General features: G+C 38.6%; 1 protein-coding gene across 2 annotated transcripts in view; it reads right to left on the bottom strand.

The window, feature by feature from the left end:
• The window catches only part of adck1 (aarF domain containing kinase 1), a 119,686-nt gene that overhangs the window by 16,489 nt on the left and 75,616 nt on the right, over positions 1 to 27,581 (bottom strand). For both annotated transcript variants that reach the window (XM_066694799.1, XM_066694798.1), the window contains exons 8-9: positions 6,927 to 7,076; positions 5,739 to 5,936 (exon numbers count right to left, since the gene is read on the bottom strand). In XM_066694799.1, coding sequence (XP_066550896.1) covers positions 5,739 to 5,936; positions 6,927 to 7,076 — 348 coding nt within the window. The remainder of the gene's footprint in view (positions 1 to 5,738; positions 5,937 to 6,926; positions 7,077 to 27,581) is intronic.

Genomic DNA, 27,581 nt, shown 5'->3' with positions numbered 1-27,581 from the left:
ATTTAAAAAATGCAATTAAAAACCCTCCCTGCTGACCAGTGATCAAACAGCAATTCTGCTACACTGAAATATGGAAGAAAGACAATGCGGGAAGGGAAAATATTGAAGCTGGTAGGTCTCTTGTAGTTACAAAACTCTCATTAATATGATCAACACGGCAGAAGGATACTTGAACATCTCTTTACCTTCTTATTAACAATTACAAACACACAAATGAATAAATTACAATTAAATAGTTTTTTCCAAAAGCTGTTTAACTGTATATTCAGGATATATACTCACTCTCACACACACGCAACTTATAAAGCTGGCCGGCCCATTCACACAGCTGTATCTTAAGTACTGTGGCACAATGAAATTTGGCGCACGTACAAATTGGGCCGCGGGGATCGCCCTCTTGAACACTGAACAGTTTCGTGCAACTGGGTACCGGGACTTCCCATGCATGCAAGCCATCATGGACAACAAATATTTTCACGTTTAGCCGTCCTACTGTTCCTGTCCAAGGGAATGTCCTCGTCATAATCCCGATTGTACCCGGACCAAATTCCACTTCTCCACATTGCAGTTTTCGTCATCCAATTGTTTGAATAGGCCAACAACTGTATCTGTATATCACATTTAAAAATAAAAAATCGACTAAGTTAAGTGGCCGGTTTAAAAAAACAACACCACACACACGTTGTCGTTTTAGTCTCTTTATTGCTGTTTAAATATTTATCTGCTTACACCACAGATTACGGTTAGACAGTGGCTGAATTTGAATGTTTAACTTTAATGGAAGCAGTGGGCAAACCATGCAAACCTGCTAAATCAGCTGCAGACAAACAACATCCTTGTGGCAAAACTGAAACCTTCCAAAATTCTGAACACAAAAAAAATCGAAATTGTTCTCACTCAATTTAATTTGAATATTTCTCCATTGTTAAACTTGGAGATCATCTATTCCGCATGGTATTTTAATCAGAATCTGAAAAAGCACCATAAAGTAACAAGTGAGTTTACTTCCACACAAGAAAGTGGCGTTTAAGCTTCTGCTGTGATTAATCATCTTGATCTTTAAGTACCTGAGCTCTGTGTTCTCATTAACACAGTGTAATTTGTACTCTAGGGAGTGCCATTATACCTTACTGATGTTTGACTCACACCAGGTATCGTGATGGAGAGTCAAGTTTGCTATAATCGTCTCTAACCCTCTGGAAAAAAAAACATCAGTAATGTCACTCACATACAGAACACAGAACAAAGTGTGCAGTACTTAAACTGTGCACAAAAAAAATTAGATGCCACACTTTTCCAGCAGCTGTTGTTTTCCCCTTTGTAGAAAGAGTCATGAATTTGTGGTTCTGATGGAAACAAAAATATCACTGAACTGTGGGTTTTTCTAGGATTGTGTCTTGTACCCAATTCTTCCCGTTCGTGAATGATCAAGTTTAATTTAGATCTTTTGTATGCTAATAATCTCGTCTCCGAAGAAAGGAATGGCTACAGGCTCCATTTAAAACTGCCTTTATACAATTGTCTCTGTTTCACAAATGAAATTACAGGAGGCAATTGTGAAATCTCCTTGTAAGGTAAGGAGGCTGAATACAGATGTGGAGACAAGAACAGTTGCTAGTTTGTCAGTGTTGAGGGAATTAAAGTCGACCTCAGAATACGTAAGTAATAAGAGAAACACGGTTTGAATTTTAGAAGGGTTAAATCTGAAAAAATTTAGAAATTCACGAGCTGAGATTACAATGCAAACAATTAAAGATAAGAATAGAAATCTCTCTAATAGTGATTTGTTTTGTATTATCTTGAATGGAAAGGTAATCAATATCTATGTTATATTATTTTGGGGGTTAGCTAATGCATATTTGGCCTTGAAGATCCTCAGAGCATCTCTCTTAGATATTAAAATGCATTAGTATGAGGAATCATATAATCAATAATGGAAAACCCCATGAAGTTTGCTGGACTGAGTTCTTGACCTAACCAGTCCTCGATTCTGTTACAGCAGTTCAACATTATTACACGACAAGTACAAAATACTCCTGAACCCTGACCCCCGGCGGCTCATTATTCTGTTTCACAGGGCCTGGTAGTCTCGTTTCAAACCTCTTAATTAGACACCAAGTGCGGCTATCACATTACAGGGATCCAAAAGTATGGCTAGGCTTCTGGAATAATATGCTAACCTTCCAAATTCAAAATGACACACTCTTGGTAAATAATACTATTTAAATAAGAGGTGACAATGCTCCGGGTGGTTCCCCAGACAGATATGTGCAAAACTGACAAAAAGTCGTGCTACGGGAAAGCCAAAAAGAATAGGAATCGCAATCAGGGTCAGCAGTCTCCTTTAGGAATAATAACACAGAAGACAAAAGAAAGAGAATCCAGGTTAAACTAGCATAAAATAATTTACCAATTTTATAAATTCCCTTTCTCTCATCTCTTATGGCCTTAAACCCATAGATTACAACAGAATGGCTCCAATTCATTATGAAAATTATTATAATGGGTTCCTAGAGAAAACAGGATTTGTTTTTCTAGTTGGCCAGGGTTCAACAATGCAATAAGACATTGGTATTGTTTAATCTCCTTCTCATCTACTTAATATCAATACTTTTATAGATTATAAATATGTAAACCGCAAATAAAACTGCATGAGAACAAAGCTTTATAGATGCGGTCCATCTGGCAGTTTTTGAAGAATTACACTGTTCTGAATAGCACAAATGCCCTGTTCATAGACACACAACTTGTTATTCAATTTGTTGAAAAGGTGAATATAGCTCTAAAGAAAACATCATCCAGGGGGTGCTTTAAACTACGGTAAATTTCCATTTCCACTGTATCCTGGTCTGTGGAAAGGCGTTTCTCCAGCAAATGCACGTCAGACAGCAGCCAATGAGACACACACCTACTTGACACCTTGAAACATATTGCAGACTTCTAATGTGTATGTTTTAAAAATTGTCAGTGACAAGCAGACAGATCTATTGAAGAAAGCATACGGGGCCAATTCGGCAAGCATCTCAGCCGTGTTCCAGGGTTCAGCCGTTGCCCTCGCTGAAGAGGCGTCTTTTGTGGGAGTGATACTTGGTGAACGCACTTTACACAACTCCCTCACCGCGTGGAAGAAAAGCCAACTGAACTGAAACACAGATTACTGGTCATACTAACATGGCATCAGTCTTCATGAAACTTGGTTAATAAATAAAGCGAATCTCTTGGCTTCTTCCATTGACTCAAATATGACTCATTGCTGCAATTAATATGATCCACCTCTTCAGACAAACTAGATATTTTAAAAGGCCATTAATTAAGTAATTAATAAGGGTTATTACTATCTCCTACTGGAGAGCAATACTAGGAAAACAAATAAAATCATTAGAAATTGATAAAACAGGAGATGAAGACAGAATGCAAAATTTTTCTGTTCTTATTTAGTACCTTAAACCTCATGATGGAAAATGTAAAGATGAACTTGATTATTCTTGTAAGACAATGGGAGATTGTACAAATAATAATATCCCCACACAAACATCCTTCACACCAAGCCCACAGGTTGCATCGTGATTGTCAGTGGATGCGCTGCATGTTTTATAACGTGCTAAATTTAACACCAATATCAGTTTGAAGTGCTTAAGCGTCTGCAGTGGATCACGCAGACAAGCCACCCTCATCCCGACGCTCATTTTATCCCTCAGCGGTTAACTTGCAGAAGCTACGACAAATTTTGTGCAGCTGGAGAGAATTAGGCAGGTTGAGGAGGTCAGCCTCTCAGTGCAAAGCACTACATTATTTATTCATCACAACCACGGTGACCCGGCGATCTTGTCTATGTTCCGAACGCAATCCTGGCTGCGTTTAATTTTAGAAAAATGCTCTGTAATTTCCACCTCACATTTCTTTAGAAGTCTGAGATAAAATCTAAAAAAGGTATTGAGTGCCTGAAGGAAAATAAATAATACCCTTTGCTGATGATCAATTAAAACCGCTGTGTACTCACAATTTCACGGTGTGTTAAGTGTTGCTTACTTGAAAATAACAGATACACAATGTTACCATATTTGCTTTAAGCAGACTGATGTATGTGTTATTATTTTGGGGTTTAATCTATACTGTACCCAGAAATTAAGTTTTAAAAAGAAAGATTCGTCCCTAACTGCTCAGATCAGAGGTGGCACCCTGAAGGACTGTTTCTGGAAGCTGCCAGCGGGGGGCACAGCTGGTTGAGCGACCGCTTGGGTCCAGTGGGGGGTCCCCAAGCTACTGTATCAATCAGACCTCCACTCGACACAAAATCTTCGCACTCTGGCACTGCAGTTTGAAAAGAAGCAATCTTTTTCTCTTTTTTTTCCCGTATGAGAATTCAATTGTTCGTGGTTGGATGAACTGCTCCTAATTTCATTTATAACACATGTGCTTACTGCTTCCAGTTTAAATGATTTTACAAGCACCCGTGGAAGCAAATTAAGTTAATTTAGTGCTGGCGCTGATAGGTCCACTTCCTTATTTTCAGGTATTTATGTTCCATTTAAACGCTGACATCCAACAATTTCCCAAACGCTGCCACAGTGATGTAATGATATCCGGCCTACTCAGTCACAAAGAGTTCCCTAAAGGTTATGCAATCCAAAAATAAATACATGTGCTGCCCATCTTCACAGATGGTCAGCCTCCCCCTCAGAACTTATTTTCAGACTTGTGTCCAAGCTCAGTCATCCGTGCTTTTTAATCACACCCTTGAACTCCTTTATTTTTGGCCGACACCTACAGTAGTATGTAGAGTCTCAGGCTCCAGTGACACTCGATTTTTAATAGTAAATTGAAGGCAGTCTACCAGGCTGTGCAACTGAAATAAGTCTGAGAAGTCACCTACAGTGAGCTACATTTGACCACTAAAGTTGAATCTCTAAAGGATATTATTAATAATCCTATAACCCATTGTAGTATTGAGATTAACTGAATTCAGTATCAATATTTCTCTGATTTCACAAACTCTCAATCAGGAAGTGTTCAGAATACACATACACAACAACTGTACACAAATAAGCCAAAAGGAGACGCAATAAACATAACAACACAGCCGGGCAACATGTTTTCATTTTGATGCATCATTTTAATGCGTTTCCACGTTTCAAAAGAGTTCTGTGTTCGAGGTGTTCAGCTCTCGGGGGTGGATTGATTGTAATATTCCACTTGGGTGACAATCTACCCAACCGCCAGGGCAATAGCTAAACAAAACTGTTACTTCTGCAACACTTCATTCTCCACTTTCAACCACCACCAGCCTTTCTGTGTGGTGTAATGTATCTTTCTCAAGACGTTTCACAACCCCCTCCCCACCTTTTCACTGGAGGAAGCCCTGCAGCGCTCTTCTTCTGGTGGGATATGTTGATGTTTTTGGCTGATTGATTCCTTTCCACCAGTGTTTTCCCCCCCAGAGCCAGTAACCCAATATTATTATAACTACAGCTGAAAGTGAATTTAAACAGAGCTTCTTCAGTAAATCAGACAGGAGGGGGGTGGTTGCTTTTCTGTAACAGTTTCAGTTGATTAAGAAGCTATACTGATGAAAAGGTTTGGGATGAACTCACTGTACAGTATTTGTTTTGGTATCTATTACATAACGTGTGCTAAATATTTAATTAAAATAATTACTATACAGTGTACATAGAGGCGGATAAATATGTGGTAATGACCAATACTACAAGCAGAAGGGATAACAATTAAAAACTGAGTACCTCTGTGTGTGTTACGGGCGTTTCACTGATCCCGGTGTTGACTGAAGCCCAGGACCGGGCCGTCAAGACGCAAGCGAAGAGCGGGTAGAGATCCCCAGCCCCCAGGCGCCGGCTGTATTTCTCGATGCCCTTCATGTCCGCCTTCAGCAGGGACTGCCACAGCCGGCAGTAATCCAGCCGGAACTTGTGGTTTAAAACCTTGGTGGGTAAAATTAGAAGGCTATAAGGACCCTGCTGGTTCCTGGGAAGCTGTTTTTTTATGGTCTTTGTCATTAGCTGAGATCAGAAGACAACTGTAACAAAGCAAGTGGGGAAACGCACTTTCCTCAAAGAACCAAAAAAAAAAAAAAAAACGAATATTTTAGAAGGTTTTTATTCTAATTTAAATCTACATTCTAAAACAGATGGGATTTAAGTTGTTTTCAAAAGAATCACATGAAATTTAAGAATTTCAAAATCACATTCAACTTAGCGTCATTTAGATTTAATGTCATTATGTCACACAAGAAACACACCATAATGGGTATTGTAATTTGTTGGTTATCCCTCTCAATCTTCAGGTAACAGTCGAACAATTCAGCTTTTCATCTAATCTTGTGCGTGTGAATGGTTCCTTCCTGTCATGAACGAATATGTAAAGAAGAGCATCTTTTCATTGGAATTAATTAGTTGATAAAGTAAAAGGGCAAAAAAGCAAATATCATCCTAAATAGATGAAGGCAGTTGAAGGCACACACCACTCTATAGATCATTAACATAGAAACTGATGTATAATGGCAAACTTTCCACCTCAAGTCATTCTAGAGATAAATTGAAATATAGAGCAAACAATACTTAGAATTTATGAACATATATTTAAATGACAAAACTAAACTAAAAACATAGCAACGCTTTGGCTTTTATGTTCTTAATGACATTTTTTTACTGTTGTGGTATCAGAAATGTAGAAAATAATTAACCTTTGCGAAGTTTATTTTAATATTTGTTCCTAGAGTGTGTAGAGAGGGATAGAACCACAATAGGTCTCCAAATACCAAAAACACAGTGTGTGACATAATTGAAAATAAAGTGATATACATTTCCCCAAAAGAACTGTTTAATACTCTCTTCTTCCAGTGAATAATGGGATGCAAATCGGTGATAAATCCTCCTTCTGCAAGGCTAGAGTTAACCGCGGTAATGTCTCACCTGATACAATCCATGATCGAGTAATATAATTTCAGCGTTATTGGTTTTGGGACATCTCCTCACCAACACATTGCCTGGATGGGGGTCACAGTGTACAAAACCATTCACAAAAATCATTTCGCTGTACATCTTGCCCAGATTCTGCGAAATCTGCGGGATAAAAACAAAGGAGGAAAAAACAACAACAAAGAGTCATGTTTACTTGCATTTCACATGTGTGCAATACTTAATAAAGATTGTCACAGAGTTTTGGCTGTTTCATGTAAAAGGGAAATAAGTTGAACATTTTGACCTTTATAAAACCATAAATTCTACAACACACATCAATATGATTGCATTCCCCTCTGTTGAACAAATATGTTTCCTTGTAAAATATTAAATCAATAATTTCTACCCAGTGTCTCTTTGGGAATTAAGACTATAGAGTCATGAAAAACAACATAGTTTATGTATGTAAATACCACAAAAGTAAGGCGAGAAACGGATAGTTAATTGTATCTCAGCATAGCGATGCTATTGATCATCTTCCAGGCAGGATACTGTAGCATAAATTTGAGTAGTCTCAAAACCTAAGCCCACTGATCTATACACTATTTTTGTAATTGCTTGATCGATAAACAGATGTATTTTCCATAATGCGAACGCTGTCTGAAATCTGCTTACACATGGAGGTTGTATGCAGGTGACACCCACTAACACAGGAGTATTTACAGCCCCTCGCATGTGTTCTGACAGATGATATACATTTGGCAGTGGGAATCAATGTAAACTTATCTGTGATTTATCAGCGCTATTAGTCATTTAGGCTGAGGAGTGCAGAAGTGAAAACGCTCACTGCAATTGTATTCAGATCTCGTGATTTGTTTTCCCCTCTGACTCTATAGAACTGTGCACCTTTTATTTTTCTAACAGCTTTTGTGTATTTGTTTTTTGCAGCCAAACAGGCAAAACTCGAACTGCAAAGGTCTCTTTTTTTTAAATGGATGAAACTTCAGGTCAACAACTCAGTCGGTGTAATCTTCAGACAGCTCATTAGTTTAGAGGAAACTTCAAGAGAGAATTCAAGAGCCTTTCTGGCCTCGGATCAAATACCCATTCCTTTCACTTCTTTCGATTGGAACCTCACCATGGCAAATGTTGTTATCCACCTATTACTACCGACATAATCTTTTTAAATTGTCTCCCTACAATATTCCCTCTCAAAGAACGTGTGAAGGAAAAACCTGCTCCTCAAAACTCTCTCTCTCTCCAATAAAAGTGGTTCCCCCTTACAGTGGTCGTATGTAAACATAAGTGGATAATATAACCCAGAGGACGTACAAACAGTTTTCCTAATTTACGTTTGATGCATCAGACAGATTAGCAAACGGAGTCGCAGGAATGTGTTTGCGTGTTGACAAGTCGTCTGTGGTGACAAAGTATCCAGCCGCAGGCGAGATCTTCAGATCCCACTTTGTTTGGATCATTAAAAAGACCAGCAAGAAGGAGCGCTTCAGAGTGGGAAAACACAGCATTTCCACGAGCCAACGATTCACATCAGAGACACAACCACAGCTCAGATCTCTTCAAAGCATGCCGAGCTTCCCTTTCTACAAACTCTTGTCTGTCTAGTCTGAGACAGCTGTGATTCCCTTAAACTCGTTCTCAAAGCGAGCCAAGCCAAACGCTGTATTCAATGCGATAGAACATCATTTTTTCCCCCTTTCTTTTCTCTCTTTTTTTAACTGAAAGCATATTGTAGGCGGAGAGTCCTGTAAATGTTATGCTCTGAATGCTGATAAACATTTGCAGTTGCAGTTCATAAAGGAGCTATCAAGAACAGCATTGGAAAGGGAAAAAAAAACGAACATATTTCCCAAGGCAAACTATTATTATTCTGAAGGCATGTTAATAGAACACTTAAGAAATGTGTATTTGCTAAATATGCTGAAGGGAATAGGAAATTGTAAATTCAATCTAGACACAGAATTGGATGTATTCCCATATCATTATCTCGTGCAGCATGGCTCGATCACATACCACAGTGAATCTGCCTATATACCTTCATGCTTTTGACAAAACACAACAATTATTACTACATATGTATATATGCTTCGTAACATTGAAAGACAAAATGAAAATGCAAAATCTAATTCCAGGCAAAAGGCCAAAGAAGCCATCATTAAGTTTTTAAAGACACATTTATGTAACTAAGAACCTTACAAAGGGATTCTATCAATATTTGATGTGATGCTCAAGATTCTAACATTCTGACAAAGCGCTGGGACACTTAACTGCTAGACTAAGTCAGTGTTTAATCACTGGACCCTCATTACAGTAACTAGTAAGAATAAATTATGCTTCTTAATTACGACTTTTAATGCACAGAAAAACACAGCCAAGGGAAACTACACGTTCCTTCTCCAGGCCTTGTATTGTGGAAGGATGCAATGCAATGATTAATTCAGTTATTAAGTAACTGAATTCAGTATCAATATTTCTCTGATTTCACAAACTCTCAATCAGGAAGTGTTCAGACTACACGTACACAACAACTGTACACAAATTAATTCAAAATAAAAAAACTATATTGATCTCTACAGTTAGCATCTCCCAAACAATCATACACAAACTACTGAATTGACGGTCTTTAAATTGATTAGACAAAATACAGAACAATATTTAAATGGGGACATTTGAACAACATTTTGACTAATTGCAACCATCCCCTCCTTCCCACCTAAATCTCATCTTCCTGGCATTTTATAATTGAATACATTTGACGGCATACTCATTATCGATTTTAAATCTCGCAGTTTTGTTCGAATGTTTATATAAGAACAGGGGAAAAAAAATCATTTGTTTTGTCAGGTTAAATCATTTGAGACTGGGGCTTTTACTTTAAACATTGTGTTAACAGTTCCCATGTCTGTCATTTCCAATGTACTGGGACTTTAGGGGTCTAATGGAAGTCTCTTGAAGTGTATAGCTAACGATATCACTGTCAAACGGGTACTTTCAGACAGCGTTCATTCTGCAGCAGTGCAAATATTAAAGTAAGTATATAATCGAAAGATCCTGTTTCTTAATCGGGATATACGATATCCGTTTGTGAAGCTGAGTGACGGGATTGTTGTTTCTGCTGCTTGAGTGCATACAAGACATTTATACCTCAATAAAGTATGGGTGTTGTACAGAGAAAAAGGCTTCTGCTGTACATGTGTTTTATAGATAACCCTTCCTGCACAAACAAGACATGTAATAGAGTTTTTAACAGGATTTCCATCATTTATCACCCATGTCCGCAAACAAGCTTTCTCCTGAAGGAAGAAACATAAGTGATCACTAAGGACTTGTCCTCATAACATCCTCTCTCCAAAATACACTCACTCCCAGTTACAGATTTGTCATTCTAGTAGTGGGGAGACCTCAGGAGGGAGGTATTTAGAGGAACACAGGCCTAGCTTTCCCCAATTAGTGCCAATTCAGCACAGAAACACTCAGTGAGTCATGATTATAGATGGCTAAACAGATAAGCTGTATATATCACATGAAAAATGCGAAGATACCTTAGGCTGGTGGCTTTGTGCATCTAGGCCGCTCTTGCTTTACCTTAGATATCTCGTTAAAAGGGACACAAATAGACTTCATTAGTAGCTTTGTGTGCTTTGAACTTGAAGGTGTGTCAAGAATCGTGGTTCCATTGCTTAAAAAACGATGGTAATAACGTTAAAAACTGGGATAATAAAAAAATAAAGGACACCTGCTCGTTAACGCGAATAGCCAAACAGCAAATCATGTCTGCAACTCAATATATGAAGCATGCAGACGTGGTCAAGAGGTTTAATTGTTGTTTTACCAATCATTGGAATGGGGAAGATGGGGGATCTAAGCATCTCAGAAACAGCTGACGCCCTGGCTGTTTTGGGGACCAAAGGGCATCCTACCTGGTACTAGATATGCTCAATGATCGTATTTCAAATGCCACATTAAAATATGCATCAACAGGAAGCAAAAATACAGAAGGCAAACAAATAAATAAAGTAAATTCAAAATGTTTCTGTGATCTGTGGATGACTTGAGCACATCAGTCAGTCAGTAATATCTTTTAAATCCCTGTGTGTTACCACTGTGTACACATTTGTATGCTACGAACATAATTTGCTTAAAATAACCAGCAAAGCAGCAAATATTTGTAATTGATTAAAGGCGCAGTAATGGAGTGCAAAATGAGTTTTGATGTTCAGGTTCTGCCTCTCCCAGACTCGCAGCTGATTCCCCCTTTCCTCTGCCGCTTACGAATCGATGGTGCTGGAGTGCGCACGGAAAATAAATCATATTTTCTGTCCCATTTCACCAGGCTGATGAGACCGTTCCCCTGGCAGCAGCCAGCGAGAAATGAAAGAAGATAAAGTGTCTGAGCGATGACAAGTTCATGACTGTGGAATACAAAAGAAGGATAAGTGAGGGCATCCCTGCTGGCAGAAAGCAAATGCACAAAATTATTCCTGCTCTCTAAATATGTATATAGAACGTCTGGGAAAATAAAGCAACTGGGCACGAGTTTCCAGTCACTGACACACCTACAGCGTCATCCAGGAATGACTCAGCAGCCGGTCCATTAGGAATTTACGGTAGATATGATGAACACGACATGTTTTATGACGATCCTCCTCTCTGGAATAAACAGGGCTAAGAATGGAACAAGCATTTGAGGAGTCAACACAGCACGGTTTGCTTTTCTTATCCAAAGCCTAAAAATAAAACCTTTGAAACTAACTTTGGAAGATGTAAGTGAATCGGCTGTGTCATTTGATACAGTACTTAAAAAGCAAAGACGAGTTTGGCTGTCACCACCAAGAAAGATATCTTCCAACGACAAGTTTGTGCCAAGCAAAACAACTCAGCATACACAACGATACTCCTTTAAAATGGATAGCTTGAATTATTAATAGATTTACTGTATGTATATGCTGCATATTGCATATGGTGATACGTCACTGGTTCTGACATGTTCCACGCTTTCCCGAGAACCCGAAGCTAATATCTCTTACAGACAAACCAATAGGTCATCAACAAGAGAAGAAAAACATTTCGTCTTGACTTCAGCTAGACATTGTGAATTAATTATACATATTATATCCTCTTTCCTTGATAACACACTTCCCACTTTTAATGCAAAATGTCACATGCTCACTTCAAGTGTTACTATCAGGTTAAGTGTGTGAAAGGACAATTCTACTCTACCATCAACTTTAAGATGTTTCTGGCCAAGAAGAAGAGAGTCAAAGCATTTAGCAGAAGGATTGGTTTATTTAACTTGCTTTAGATGAATTCCCAAATCGGATACAAAAACACAAAACATTACATTTACATCTTTAAAAATATGAATATATTCTCCCGTTTTTCAGTTTTAATGGAACATCTATAGAAACATGAATTAAACATCAGAGATTCTAAATCGTGTTTGAAGGGTGTTTAGTTAGCCTTTCATCCATAAGTTTACATGACTGGTGTGTTATAAATATGTTATAAATGTTTACTCAATTTAGCAGCAATTATAAGGACTATCAAGATATTACTTTACAAAACAGTTTGCGCTCTCAGATACATAATAGTAAAATCAAATTCAGAAAGCCATCTGTTTAATTGGGCACAAGCAATGTCTAAAGTAGTCTATTACTGATAAACAAAAACTGGGAATACAACCAGGAACTAATTACAACAGTTTGAACGAGTTGTTGTACTGCAGGTAAATAAAGAGAAAATTCCAAAGAACATATGAAGACACCCATGAAGAAATTAGGTCAGGTCTGTATACAGGAAGTAGCTTTGATATATATAGCCAGTAAAGATACTAATGGAGTCGAAAACTAATGTTCGGAAGAAGGACAACCCCCAATCACGCTCAACCAATGAGATACACCCTTCTTGGCTCCTCCCAACCAGAACTCTGCCACACATGACCAGGTTATCATTCCCTCAGCCAATCAGGTTAAGGCCAAATTAACTCCATTACTTCAATCACTACTTCTTCCACTTACTTCTATAGGGGGTTGTCTGAACTACTTTATTGTTACATAAACAATCTGTTAACCTCACAGAAGCAAACATGTTTACACAATACTCCAGTTAGGTTACAAGTTGAACATTAATTTCCAGTAGTAACATGTATGCATCTACTTATTAACATCCAAGTATCACAGGTTGGCTGTGTGTTTGGAAGATTAAATCACTTAGTTCTAGATTAATGTTCTCAGGTGTTAATTAAAACATTTAATTAGATTTACACATCTAAAACAACCTCTCACATACACCCACTCATAAGTAACTGTACACTGGAACCTTTTCAAAGATGTTTTGCAAGGGATATATATACTTCTCCGGATGAAACGTATACATAAACACGTTTCGGTAAATGGCTGATGCTGAAATGTGTGTGTGTTAATTTTCATCATTTTTAGACATGTGTTTGGAGAAAAATGGTAATTAATTGTCATCTGCATAATCACTGTCTCTCATGCTGTGCAACAACACGCAAGCACAAACAATGGGACATCCACTAATATTGTGGTATTAAAGTCACAAGATTGTATTAATGTGAAATTGCGTCAGTTCAAGTGCAGTGTTTTTTCATGCCATACACAGGAACATAGTGACCCCTTCCCATCAAGTCCCTGCTGAGTTCAAAACTCAATCCTTAATAATTAACACCTTCTCTTGTTCAATGCCAGACTGCTCTCAGGCAAGGCTGATTAATGTTCAAAGTTATGTGGCTATAACGCTTTGGTAACTTGGACTAATACTCCTTGACAGCGAAGTCAAACTCTGTTCTACAGAGGTGAGGAAATAAAAGTCACACAAAACCAATAAAACATAAGCCACAGCCGCTCAACTACTCACTTGACTTTGCTTTCTCGAAGCTGGTAAGTCCCACATCAAAGAAACCATTAAGTCAATAATCCAGTTAATCAATTCAATTAAAAAAAAAGGCATTTTCTTTGGTGTTTTGGAACATGGAAAGTAGGTCTAATACTGTACATAGATACGTAGATAGGTCTTACTTATTAATAGCAGCCTTTATTTGATATATGGTTTGTCAAATGTTAAGTGTATACTGGACAGATTTAAAGGACGTCCTCCAAAAATATGTAAATCTATGTTAAAATAATTCAAGATGATTTTGATATTCTATCGTGGTTTTTCCATAAATTTCAAAAACCCTAATGATAATGCGTCTTCTTCCCTTGGTAATTTATTAAATCACATTGAATGGGAGAGGATTGAAAGGAGACCCATAAAAAAAAGTGAAATTATTCAAAGCTTCCTGTCTGAGGCGGTTCTAGTCTGACCCGTCTCACAAATCAATACTGGGCAAAAGAAGAAGAAAAAATCCTTTTAACTTGAAGATGTTCTAAATTTAATGAGCTGTTCTCAAATATTGGCACATGTTCGGCTGATTCTGACGATCTTCGGGGAGATATCAGCCTGCCCTTTTTATTAGTCACTAGATCTTTTCAAACTCTTCCTTTATCCCGGTACAATAATTGCACAGTAGGTTTTAATTATTTGCTGGGCTTGTTGCCTTGTCTGGCCCTCTGGCATAGTCAGTTTAAAGGCATGTTACTTTAATTGCTATCCAAACACGACAATACCAATTATGTGTTTATTTTATTTTATTTGCAAAAAATAGGCCTCCTAAAATGATTCCCTACATTACACAATCGCATGACACACAACGATACATTTGCCATGATATAGAAAGTCTATTACACAAAAAAAATTGTTTTGTAAGAAACCAGATTTACATTCGATAAATATAATCTCTGGTTCTGAGTCAGTCAGCTAAAAGGTCAATAAAATAACCCCACTAAGATCTATATTTATACATACACACACTTGAAGTTTTTTTTTTTTTTAATTAAATGTTAGCATTTGTGTAGATATTAATGCACCGCCACAGTGAAATGTAATACTTCGACCCATTTATGTCTGCATGGTAACCGAGCATTCCTCTGTCACCTTTACCGGTGAGGTTTGTTGTTATTGATCTATGCGGAGATTAGTCTATGCACAAAGGTTAAGAGCAATTCAATCTTCGACATTCACTGATCCACTGCAGTCACAACCTCAATTAAAACGAGTGCAGTTACCCCCTCAGACACCCGTATAGTACAACACAAGAGTACGAGTTAAGACGTTTTAAGAAAAGAGTTACACTTAATTCAGTGCCCACCAAAATGAACATGTAACAAAAAAGCTCTTGGCTACACAAACAGAAGTGGCCGTAGCAGAAAGAGAAGACGACGAACTTAGATAAGCTAAAGCACTGCAGAGACTGTTTCCAACGAACATCCCTCCTCCAGATTGTCAAGGTTGATCCATCTCAAACTGAGAGATCTCGGAAGATCAGAATACAACATGAGGCGGATATAGTCTGGAGGTTACTGGAGGTCATCAGACTAAGACCCCGTTCACACTTATTAGGCCGGCCCTGGGCGCCTCAAATTTAGTCTGGCTTTTTTCAGACACCCCGTTCACACTTGCAGTTTTAGGAGCCTCAGTGCGTTACATATGCGGGCGAAAAGGCGGCCTAAACTAAATGCATGCCGGGAATGAAAACAAATCTGCTCAAACAAACCAGTGACGCAGGACATTAGGTCTGATTACAGGTGTGTGCGCTGTATTTATAATCACAACTTATTAATATCGATTGGCTATTGTTCGGTTCTCTATTTTATTTGAAAGTAATCTTAACCCTTTGCAGCCGAAGCTTTCTAAAATAATTAAAAATGTGCTGGTTCAATGGGGAATCTAATTCATATATTTCACTTTTCAAACGTCTATCTTCGGTTCTGCAAGTTTAAAAGTGCTGTTATACAATCCACCCGAAAGCGAAGCACCTTTATTAGCACATCTGTATTAAATCACAAGAAATCGTGTGCATTAGTATGCAATCGTCTGCATCGAAAGCAGCCTCTGTGACGCGTCTATAGTGATAATTGCCTCAGACAGCAGCGGTTTCTGTTTTAACTTTATCCTCCATCCACATTGTAAACAGCGCTTTCATTTCTGCACCGTCCCAGTCGTCACCTCTAACGCCGGCATTTGTGATTGTCCTGCTCAGCTCAATATCATCGCATTTCGGATTGCATAGTAAATAGCTGGTCTCGTGTTAAAATGCACTGATTTGAATGGAAACCTGCTTTATGTTAAATTTATATCATTTTAATGCAAAATGAGGATAATTAATAAAGTTACCTGGTCCTGTTCACAATTTCACAATGCAATTTCCACATGTAAAATGCATGCTGTTAAATTTCAGACTTCAATCATACTTAGTACAAGACAATAGCAAGTTTCCAGCTACACACTGTTTACATCATTATAACTCATTACTTAGCCTAGACTTTTATAATATATATAAAGATGTGAGCTAGCGAAATGTATCAGTACATTTAAGGCTATAGATCGATATGACATTCAAACAATACAGAGACAATACTGTGTCCTGCAGCGCTGTAGCTGTCTTGGTGCCCGTGTTTCTTGTGTTTATTGTGTGTTTACTCTGTTTATTCTGTTGTGTTTACTGTGTGTTTATTCTGCGTCTCTCGGACACGTGTCTCTGGGGGCGGGGCTTGAGTTGCGTCACACGCTGACGCTTTCCACCGGCCCAGGCCCCGGCGCGTCAGTTACATTTAGGCCGCGTCGAAAGATTTAAGCCGGGTCAAAAAGCGGGATTAGTTTTGACCCGGCCCGGGCCGGCCTAAATCTCAAGTGTGAACGGGGTCAGAGAGGCCAGGTCCGGGCATGCTCAGTGTGAGATCGCACAACCGCCCGAGACGAAACGGCTCCGCACGCTTTAAAGCAACCAAACGCAGCATTGTACGTCATCCATTCACACAGTCAACCCTAATAAAAGTGACATTTCCTCAGAGATGTTCAAGATGAAAACAGACAGATAATTGGACATTATGACTTAAGGAAGTAAAAGTACAACAACACCATTCCACGTGTGATCCAATATATCGTAAATCTACAGGTACTTATTGAGAGAAAGAATGGACACTCTTAGAGGTGATTAAATGAAAAAACATGACTGGACAGATTGACTGGATGTAAAAAAACAACAACATATAGAACAATAATAAGTGTTATTTACCATACGGCCTGTACAATCATGCACACAGAGAGGGCCTATAAATTGTTAAACTGTGAGGCCGAGAAAAATATACATTTAATAGTAAACATCATGCTTAACTGTGTGAAGCCGCTGCATTTTTGATGAATGCATTCATTATACTTCAGTAAGACCGGTCCATCTTTATTCATTGATAGCATGTTTCTAATCATTTAAGACCACAGAACATTCTTTATCACAGAGCAGCCAGACACACCATGAAATGCTGCCGAGTCATCCAACACCATGCTGTAACTTTAGCCTGGAGGACGGAGCCGCTTGCTTGGGTAGCATTCGCGTGCTTTGAACACACAAGTGAAACTGGGTTTTAATATTGCCAGGTGCAGTAAATATACTTCAATGCAAAATCTAAAAAAGAAAAAACAACACACACAAAACCCAACAATAACATCACAGTTAGAGTTTTTACATACGTCGACACGCTAAAGCTTTACAAATCAGTAAAACCATGTCACGTACAGAAGGGAGAGACTAAATGCTTCAGTAAAATGACTAATTTGTGTCATTTAAAGAAGCTAGGACAGATACAAATGTAATGACATGCAATTGTGTACACAGGAACAATCTCAGAGCACTGCAGAGAAACCACTCTCAGCAATGACTAATGCCCTCGCTGTTTTACTATGCAGATCCCCTTTAGTTGTCCCTCTTGTTATGATGCCAGATCAAATGTTTGAGAGCGCAGTGATTTGATCTGACAGTCTAGTTGGCAGAAGGTTACTTACTAACCCGGACATACAGTCAGAACACGGCCCAGTTACACAACACGCCCTTTCTGTGGCGCAGCACAAAATAACCCAGTCGGGCCAGAGGATTGTGTGAGGACACGCTTCATTGGGGTCGTTTGCTAATTTTAGTATTTTAGCGATGGTGTGTGTGAGTGTGTGTGTTCCTCTGTGCAGGAGCGAGGGAGGAGTGTGTGTGTGTGTGTGCGTGTGTTTGTGTGTGTGAGAGAGTGAGTTTCCGTGTGTTTGTGTGTGTATATATGTGTCTGACAGAGTGAGTGTCCGTGTGTTTGTGTGTGTGTGTTCCTCTGTGCAGGAGCAAGGGAGGAGTGTGTGTGTGTGTGTGTGTGTGTATGTGTATGCGTGTCTGAGAGAGTGTGTGTTTGTGTGTGTGTGTTTGTGTATAGGGAGGGTTGCTTTGTGGGCTGATCAATGTGAACCAGTCGATATGTGGCTGCACCGCTGATCTATACTGGGTGAGTAATGTCTGACACTCAATAGACCGGGCTAATCTCTTCACTCTTCAGCACAGAACATGATTGTGGGCAATCTGGCCGCTCGGCTGCTGTAGCAGGTAAGTGCCCTGTTCCTGCCCGCCTGGCTCTTCCACTTTAACTGCCTTCTCTGGTGCCGTTTCAATATGTCATTATCATTATCATTGTCATTGCTATTATTATGGTCATTACTATTGTAAATAATAATAATGCTCTGTTATTGATATTTTAAACAAAGCTGTCCATCTCTCCGGCAATGGAGCTCAATGCATATTGAACTCACATTTCAGAGAACTATCTGGACAACAGGAGGCACCAATCAGGCTGTTAGGTCAATGTCGACAAGGCCGAAATGCGTCTTATCTGATCACAGAGCAGAATGGACTTTGATCCTAGTTTTGGAATAACAGTTATTGTCCTATAAACTCGAATGAGGTGATCATGGTGGAGATTTCAATTAATGTTGTTGGCATACCCATTACAAACGAGTTGACCATCAGGACAAATACGTTTCACGACTGACTGCATCTCTACTCGAGCAAATGACAGAACAAACAGATGACACAGAAGCCATGGCAGGGCTGAAATACTTCTCTAATGAAATCGAGATAATGAGCAGGCACCCTTGGCAAAGCGCGCACACACACACACACACACACACATATACACACACACACACACACACACACACACACACAAGCCAGCGTGGTAAAGTTCATCACAAAACAGTAGTCGGATACCCAGTGAGTCAGCTCTGCCAATTTGCATCTTGCAGGACTCCGCGGTGTAGAAATGGCTACCCTAATGCTCCCCGACATGTGTGATTTCAATTCATTTGATGCGTAGGTGATACTTTGATAGCACATTATGTAGATTAAGTTTGCAGCTGGAAAGCAGCTTGATGTGCCCCACTTGCTGTTAAGTTTATAAATGTCTAAGGTTAATGAGTGTGACCTCCCAACTAGCAACTACTTAATTTCATTCAGGGGCTATGTTCATTAGACAATATGTATTTGACTCCAATGTATGGAGCTACTTAGAGCTAACCATCAAAGCAGAGTGAAAAATCTCATTTACTTAAGCAACCAAAGATCTATATTCGTGGAAAAAATTAAATCTTGCCCAAACTCGCCCACAAAACTGATTTAAACCATGTTTGGCTTTAAATTAAGATATGTAAACTTGCTCACTCACTACTGTTTGGAATAGATGCTACAAGGTATGGACATTAAAATCATACACCCACTTATCTGTCCATGAAGGGCTTCACCACAGAAAATTTTCTGACTTTGAATAGTCATGAATAATTCATTGTCAAAATATAATCTATATTTATTTGGTGAGAGAGTTCTCTTACTGAGAATGAAACCTAGATCCCAGACTTCACTCGGAGGGGTACAAAAGTGACGTATTATAATTAATTTATAAGGGTTGCGAGTTCAGATTTTATTTTAAACTCTAACGATGGGATTCCATGTTTCGCATTCCCCAACTCCACGGTACTTTAGTGACATTCATCATTCGGTGTCACTGTATTTATTTCACTTAGATGCCTTAAACAGCATCATTCACTAATGACGACTCCTCTCCAGATACTTAAATGATCTTAGCGGACTAAAATCTTGGCTGACTGAAATTAATCATTTCACTCTGGCAGTTTCGTGACACCCAGGCCCTGTCAGAGTTGCAGTGTAATCACTCAGACACGAACCACTTAAACCACGCAGCAGCCTCCCTTGTCCAGACGCGGGCCTAACAAGCTGGCTTTCCAGACAGTAAAGTAGCACAATAAAGACGGAGATAACTGTGGAAAAACTTAAAGAAGCTAATTGGAAACATCAGCAGTATCCAAAATGGAGGCAATCTTTTCATTCAAAATAAGATCCATATTTACAAGGCACTGACCTTTTCAATCGGATCGAGTGGCTGCACAGTCACATATTGAACCAGTGTGCTTATTTCTGAAGTGTCCAACCAAAGCTGTACAGCTAGGGATCAGAGGGAAATGCTTAACAGTTGTTTTTACGCTTATATTCTGCATAGAAAGGAAGCAGAAAAGACACTATGGGTTGGAAGGGGGATTCGACCTCACAACGAAGCCATATATATACAATTTTACCGTCATGTTAGTTAAAGCATGCAATTAACACCTGTAATGCTCATTTAAGTTAACAAAAGCGCATTTGATCTTTCAGTTTTTAGTTGTGATTGATTCTCATGTTTGAAATGCCAATAATTAAGCTAGAATTGAGTGTCAATATTTTGAGTTTATGATGATAATAATAATCTTTTTTTAACAATACAATTATCATGTGGGAGCCTGCTCCTTAAGAACGACAATTGATTTATAGCCATTTAATAAACGTTAGACTTAACAACCAATACTTCAGAGTTATGGCCGAACTCCAGCGCTGGCAGTGAATTGGGTGACAGCTGCGCAAACCAACATCATCATTACATTCTTCATAATAATCACATAAATAATAACAGCAACAAACCGACAGAGTGCCAGATGGACAAGGAATCAAAATAGCTGGGAACAGAAGACAGAACCGTCTGACTTCATGAAATCGGAAAGCCTGCCTTACCCCTAATTCAATTAGAGGCACTTAACATATTTACCGGGACCTTGGTGAGATGAGAAGGCAATCAGAAACACAGCGCTACGCACAGCACAGACACACTGCCTCGTCTTCCAGATTCATTCGAGTGTGTTCACCAGTTAGGGGACTGGGTACTTGTTGATTTCAAGGTTACATTGCATTTTACACTATCTATTATTGTCGCTCAATTTGCTTGGATTTTATTGCTCTTTTTTCCCGTAAAGTTTCAGAGGATGTACGTTTAAAAAAAAACAACTCATTTTTAAGTTCACATGGATTGACATTGTGGCTTATGTGATCATTTTGCACTGCCCATTAAGAACATACAGTGAGGGAAAAAAGTATTTGATCCCCTGCTGATTTTGTACGTTTGCCCACTGACAAAGAAATGATCAGTCTATAATTTTAATGGTAGGTGTATTTTAACAGTGAGAGACAGAATAACAACAAAAAAATACAGAAAAACGCATTTCAAAAAAGTTATGAATTGATTTGCATGTTAATGAGGGAAATAAGTATTTGACCCCTTCGACTTGGTACTTGGTGGCAAAACCCTTGTTGGCAATCACAGAGGTCAGACGTTTCTTGTAGTTGGCCACCAGGTTTGCACACATCTCAGGAGGGATTTTGTCCCACTCCTCTTTGCAGATCCTCTCCAAGTCATTAAGGTTTCGAGGCTGACGTTTGGCAACTCGAACCTTCAGCTCCCTCCACAGATTTTCTATGGGATTAATGTCTGGAGACTGGCTAGGCCACTCCAGGACCTTAATGTGCTTCTTCTTGAGCCACTCCTTTGTTGCCTTGGCTGTGTGTTTTGGGTCATTGTCATGCTGGAATACCCATCCACGACCCATTTTCAATGCCCTGGCTGAGGGAAGGAGGTTCTCACCCAAGATTTGACGGTACATGGCCCCGTCCATCGTCCCTTTGATGTGGTGCAGTTGTCCTGTCCCCTTAGCAGAAAAACACCCCCAAAGCATAATGTTTCCACCTCCATATTTGACGGTGGGGATGGTGTTCTTGGGGTCATTCCTCCTCCTCCAAACACGGCTAGTTGAGTTGATGCCAAAGAGCTGGTCTCATCTGACCAAAACATTTTCACCCAGTTCTCCTCTGAATCATTCAGATGTTCATTGGCAAACTTCAGACGGGCCTGTACATGTGCTTTCTTGAGCAGGGGGACCTTGCGGGCGCTGCAGGATTTCAGTCCTTCACGGCGTAGTGTGTTACCAATTGTTTTCTTGGTGACTATGGTCCCAGCTGCCTAGAGATCATTAACAAGATCCTCCCGTGTAGTTCTGGGCTGATTCCTCACCGTTCTCATGATCATTGAAACTCCACGAGGTGAGATCTTGCATGGAGCCCCAGACCGAGGGAGACTGACAGTTATTTTGTGTTTCTTCCATTTGCGAATAATCGCACCAACTGTTGTCACCTTCTCACCAAGCTGCTTGGCGATGGTCTTGTAGCCCATTCCAGCCTTGTGTAGGTCTACAATCTTGTCCCTGACATCCTTGGACAGCTCTTTGGTTTGGCCATGGTGGAGAGTTTGATCGGATTGATTGATTGCTTCTGTGGACAGGTGTCTTTTATACAGGTAACAAGCTGAGATTAGGAGCACTCCCTTTAAGAGAGTGCTCCTAATCTCAGCTCGTTACCTGTATAAAAGACACCTGGGAGCCATAAATCTTGTTGATTGATAGAGGATCAAATACTTATTTCCCTCATTAACATGCAAATCAATTTATAACTTTTTTGAAATGCGTTTTTATGGATTTTGTTGTTGTTATTCTGTCTCTCACTGTTAAAATACACCTACCATTAAAATTATAGACTGATCATTTCTTTGTCAGTGGGCAAACATACAAAATCAGCAGGGGATCAAATACTTTTTTCCCTCATTGTATATGGTGGTCACACCAAATACACAAAAAAAAAACTAAAAGAAAAACCACAGCATGCCACTTATTCAAACTCTGAAAAGTGAAATCCTAAAAAGTGTGTTTACTTTGGCTGCATATCTATTCTTCCACACTGTTGTTTAGCCACATAATCAAAAGATAACAATGTATATTATATGAATAATGTTACAAGAAATGTAATTACAATATTTATGTTTTTGTTGGTGACATTTGTGGCTTTAATGGTCCATTTTAATCATTTAAATAGACATAATGTGGCCCTATTTTTGTGAGCTGCTCTTGATGTAAATGTATCAATCTCGATTCCACTGAAATGTGGAATGCCTTCCCCCCCGATGCCAGCGCACCAGCCAGAAGAGGGCCTTGGGAATGGCCTTGCAACTTAAGAAGGTTTTTTCAATAAAGAGAAAACATATTAGAGATAAATAGCCGAGTTAAACACTGCTCATCCTAAACTCTCTGCACTCAATTAATCTTGTGAGGGAACTAATAGAGAACAGATTGGATCAAAGATTGCTTGCATCTCCAGCTTCCACAAAGACGGGGAACAAGAATACTTTCTGATCTGACCTACTTTCCATGTTCGCAGTAATAAGCTAAATAATGCCAGGGCTCTAGTGGTGGTCTGGTTAAAAACTGTAATCAATTAAGGACAAGGGCATAGATTTTAAAGCTCTTTACTACTACTTTAACTGCCCAAGGCCGTATAACATCCTGACAAGAAGAAGGGTTTAAAAAATGCAAACGAGTCCAGATCTAGAGGAGGTAGGCTGCGATCACATGGCGCTTTCACACTGGGAGACGGGAGAAGAAAGTGAACGTGGATCGTTTGTGCTTCACTGAGTGAGGTGGTGGAATCACGGCAAACTCAGAAATCTCCTCCTCCTCACAGCCGACTCTGAGGGAATGGTAATGTGGGATTTACTTTTGAAAAAAGAGAAGAGAGACAACAAGCATGGCCCATCTGCTCCTTTTCAACATCACAACAGCACAACAGAAGTCTTCAATTATTTGCGTTTTCTAACAACATCCCATGAAGTAGCCCCATATCCTTACAATCAGATTAATTGTGTGGGAGAATCCAATACAGACGTGAAAAAAAGCACAGGGGCTAATGTGGCAGGCATCCAATTCATGGTTATAAAACAAAAAGGGACGGATTGTACACATATCCTCACCCAATGACAGACCACTACCACTCTGAAATCTATACTGAGACCTCCATTTCATTTACATAGTTGAGTTTGGGTCTTCACATCACTTTCCCCTGAAATATTGGCCTCTATACCTGCTATATGCCGTCCGCAGCACTTCTCAGATTAACAGAGTAAACACAAACCTGGGGAAAGGGAGCCACTAACAAAGCCTGGCTCGTACCACTGTCGGAAAACTTCTTTAATCTCCAGGATCAGTTGGCATAAAAAAAGATTTGTTCACAAATTCTATTCACGTCTCCCGGTACAGAGAAAAGTCTATTTTAGCCATCATCAATCTTTTGATTACTTACACGCCAGCTCTCACACAGAACCTTGGAGACGCCACGGCGAGTTAATAATTCTATCCATTTTCTGGGGAAGATTCCCTCATTTATTATGTTCGATATCTATCTCATCAGCTGTCTAATAACTCTCATCATCATTGGCTAATGTCTAGGCCAATCTCTCTTGAAGATAAAATACCTTCATAAAACGTTTGTTTATTTACTCTGAAAGCAAACACTGCTGTTACTTATGAATATTATGAGCAGTCCTGTCAAGGTCAACAGTATCTTCTCTTATACTGAGAATTGCGACTAATGTAATCCCATTAATTTATTTGTACGAACAATGTGCATGATATATGACTAGGCAATAAACAAAACTCAAGTAAACGGTCATATTGATACTCTAAACAGTTACTCTTTACATATACAACATATATCCCATTTGACCTCAAGGAAACAGTTTCAACATAATAATATTCATGAAACATACTTTATAAAGTTAGGAGTACTGTAGCAAGCAAAACAATGTATACATAATGTCAGGTGAACTAACAAATGACCCGTATTGTGGCAAATGAGCAGCTCCCAGCTTCCAACTACCGCACAGCAGGGATTAAAAAAACAATGAGCCAAACACCATCATATTTGAAAGTGCAATTGGCAATCAACAAACATAATACCCAGTAACTGTTAGGATTATCCCGTTGCCTGGATATCAATGAAAAGCACCAGTTTTGATCAATCATGCAACTCTGTGAGAGGTGCTACATACTGAAATAACACTCTGCAATAGTAGAGCCAATTATTGCACTGAGCCGATCTCTCCTCAGCCAATCAGAACGCAGCATGGTGCTTTGTGACTAAATTAGCAGTGCAGGCTGTCAGAAGGTCCCAGATAACATTGCAAATCAATTCCCATTGTAATTAAAGGCACAAAGGGGGGGGGGGGATTTCATAACCCTAACCCTCCTTTGGCCTTTATCCTAAAAGGCACTGACACAAATATGGAAAATGCAGGCTTCATATTTCACAAAAACACTGCCATACCTTTATGTTTATGCAAATGAATGTTAAGAACACTCTGCAAAAATAAAAAATAAAGTGTAGATTGGCGATTAAAAAATATGCACGGACACTTTCACACACAACAGAAACACTAATCATGATACATTTTTAGACAGCAATAAGTACTCTCAAATGTCAAGTAGTCAATGTATTTTTTCTAGCACTATTCTACTTGTTCACCAGGGATATGCGAACAAGACTTTATAAAAAGCACCAACGAGTTCAAGCACATAGTATAAGTTGATGGACTCATGCATTGTTCATTATAATAAACGTGTATTGCGTCCATTTCTACTGCCACAGAAATTCATGAATATATTTGTATATGTAAAAAACCATACAACACATTGTGATATAATGCTAGCTTTGATGTAGAAAAGGAATTTGATGACATGTAAATGTGTGTGTGTGTGTGTTAATGTTTATGTATATAAATACAGACACACAGTGTGTACGTCACTTAACAACAGATATTGATTATAAGCACACCTGGATTCACTGGAACCCCTGATTTATCAATCACTTAATATAACGTAATAGCAAACATTATTGCAATATGATTATATTCCATCAATTAAAATACTGTACTAAGTAGCGGTTTCAGCAGCTAGTTCCTTTCAAAAGGCAATCACTGACATTGCTCAGATGATCATTCCTTTCAAATACAATTGGTTTAGACATCTGCTTTGGGATTACAAAACCCAGGGATAATTCAGGATAGAAATTAATTGAGTTCTTGAAGTCATTTCCCAAATGTTGTGTTTTCTTTTTGTTTTGCTACCAAATCATTCAAACATACTTAGGCTGACCCAGTAGGTAGTGCTGGTATATCTTAGTGTGTACAGACACCATATATACAGTATTATAAACAAAATAAACAAAATAAGATTTTAATAAACTTCAGTTAAAGGAAGAAAAATCATTAGCAATTTGATTGGTATAACAGACTTGCATTGGATATTTTTACTAACCACAAGGTAAATACAGTTTTACAGGTAAAACAAGACTATATAAAAACAATCAGTCTGGCCTAGTTAAAAAAATACACATGTAGAAATAATTCAACTATTCCTCACTTCTCTAATTTATACTATATGTGGAAAATGGTATAGAAGACTCTGTTCAATGCAACATTATAGTGGTATGAACAGTACAATATAAATGCAACACCCTTTTAATGCTATTATTATTAAAATATATTTCCCCATGACTATTCTACCCAGTAAGTATGTTGACTGTCCCCACCCCCATTGGAAAATGGTTCTCTCTAATACCAGTTGTGGTGTTCCTACTTGAAAATTATAAATTAGTTAACTTAATTGGAGAGCACTAGAAGAATTGGAAGATGGCAAGAGAGAAGGAATAGAATGTCCTAAATTGGTAAGAAAATAAAACCTGATTACAAACCAAGACCTGCAAATCAGCTTGTGTTGCCGTACAATCTCAAGTGAAAGTCTCATTTTAGCAACTGTATTCCTTTTGACTTCATTCAAATAAGAAATCATGCTAAAATATCTTCATTTATCTGCCAGGTGGTTTATTTTTTTCTCCACCTTCAGATGTTCATTTCAGAGTTCTAAAACCTTTTGAATCTGTAAACATGCACATAATTAATTAGGGGGTTAAGATTGGAAATCTATATGATTTTTGTCTGACAGTGCCAATACCAAATGTGAATAAATGAGCCTAAGACAACTCTAATTACTTTGAACAAATTCAATGAGGGAAACTGCTTTGATAGCATTAAACTGTAGAAATGCTGCCGTGATGTAGAATCAAAAGGTCTGCATTCCTTTATGTGGCCCAAACCCTTGGCACTTGTTTTAGAGAAGCGACGCATCAGATTTCTCTTTACAATAAAGTGAATGGGGTAATTTACTTTAGTCTTTGAGATACACTTTTAGAGATCTGCCACTATTAAACAAAAGGTTTACCCAGATGCTCACAAATTCAGGGTTTGCATATTGAGTGCATTTTAAAGCATATATTTAAAATATATTTAGTATATTTTAGGGAAAACAAAAACTATAAACTAATGGATACTAAATTTGAGAAAAATATAAACAAAATCAATAAAAATCACGGTTTAAAGACTTGGGTAATGTCTGTTTAAGGATTGTTCATTACGGAAGCTGAATTTATGCTTGAGGGCCGGTGTCATTTCTTATTTACCAACATGTCAA

This window comes from Amia ocellicauda, chromosome 21 (genome assembly GCF_036373705.1).
Source record: "Amia ocellicauda isolate fAmiCal2 chromosome 21, fAmiCal2.hap1, whole genome shotgun sequence".
In the NCBI taxonomy this organism is placed as follows: domain Eukaryota; kingdom Metazoa; phylum Chordata; class Actinopteri; order Amiiformes; family Amiidae; genus Amia; species Amia ocellicauda.
The sequence above is the reverse complement of the archived record's forward strand: the minus strand, read 5'-3'. Positions and strand labels throughout refer to the sequence as shown.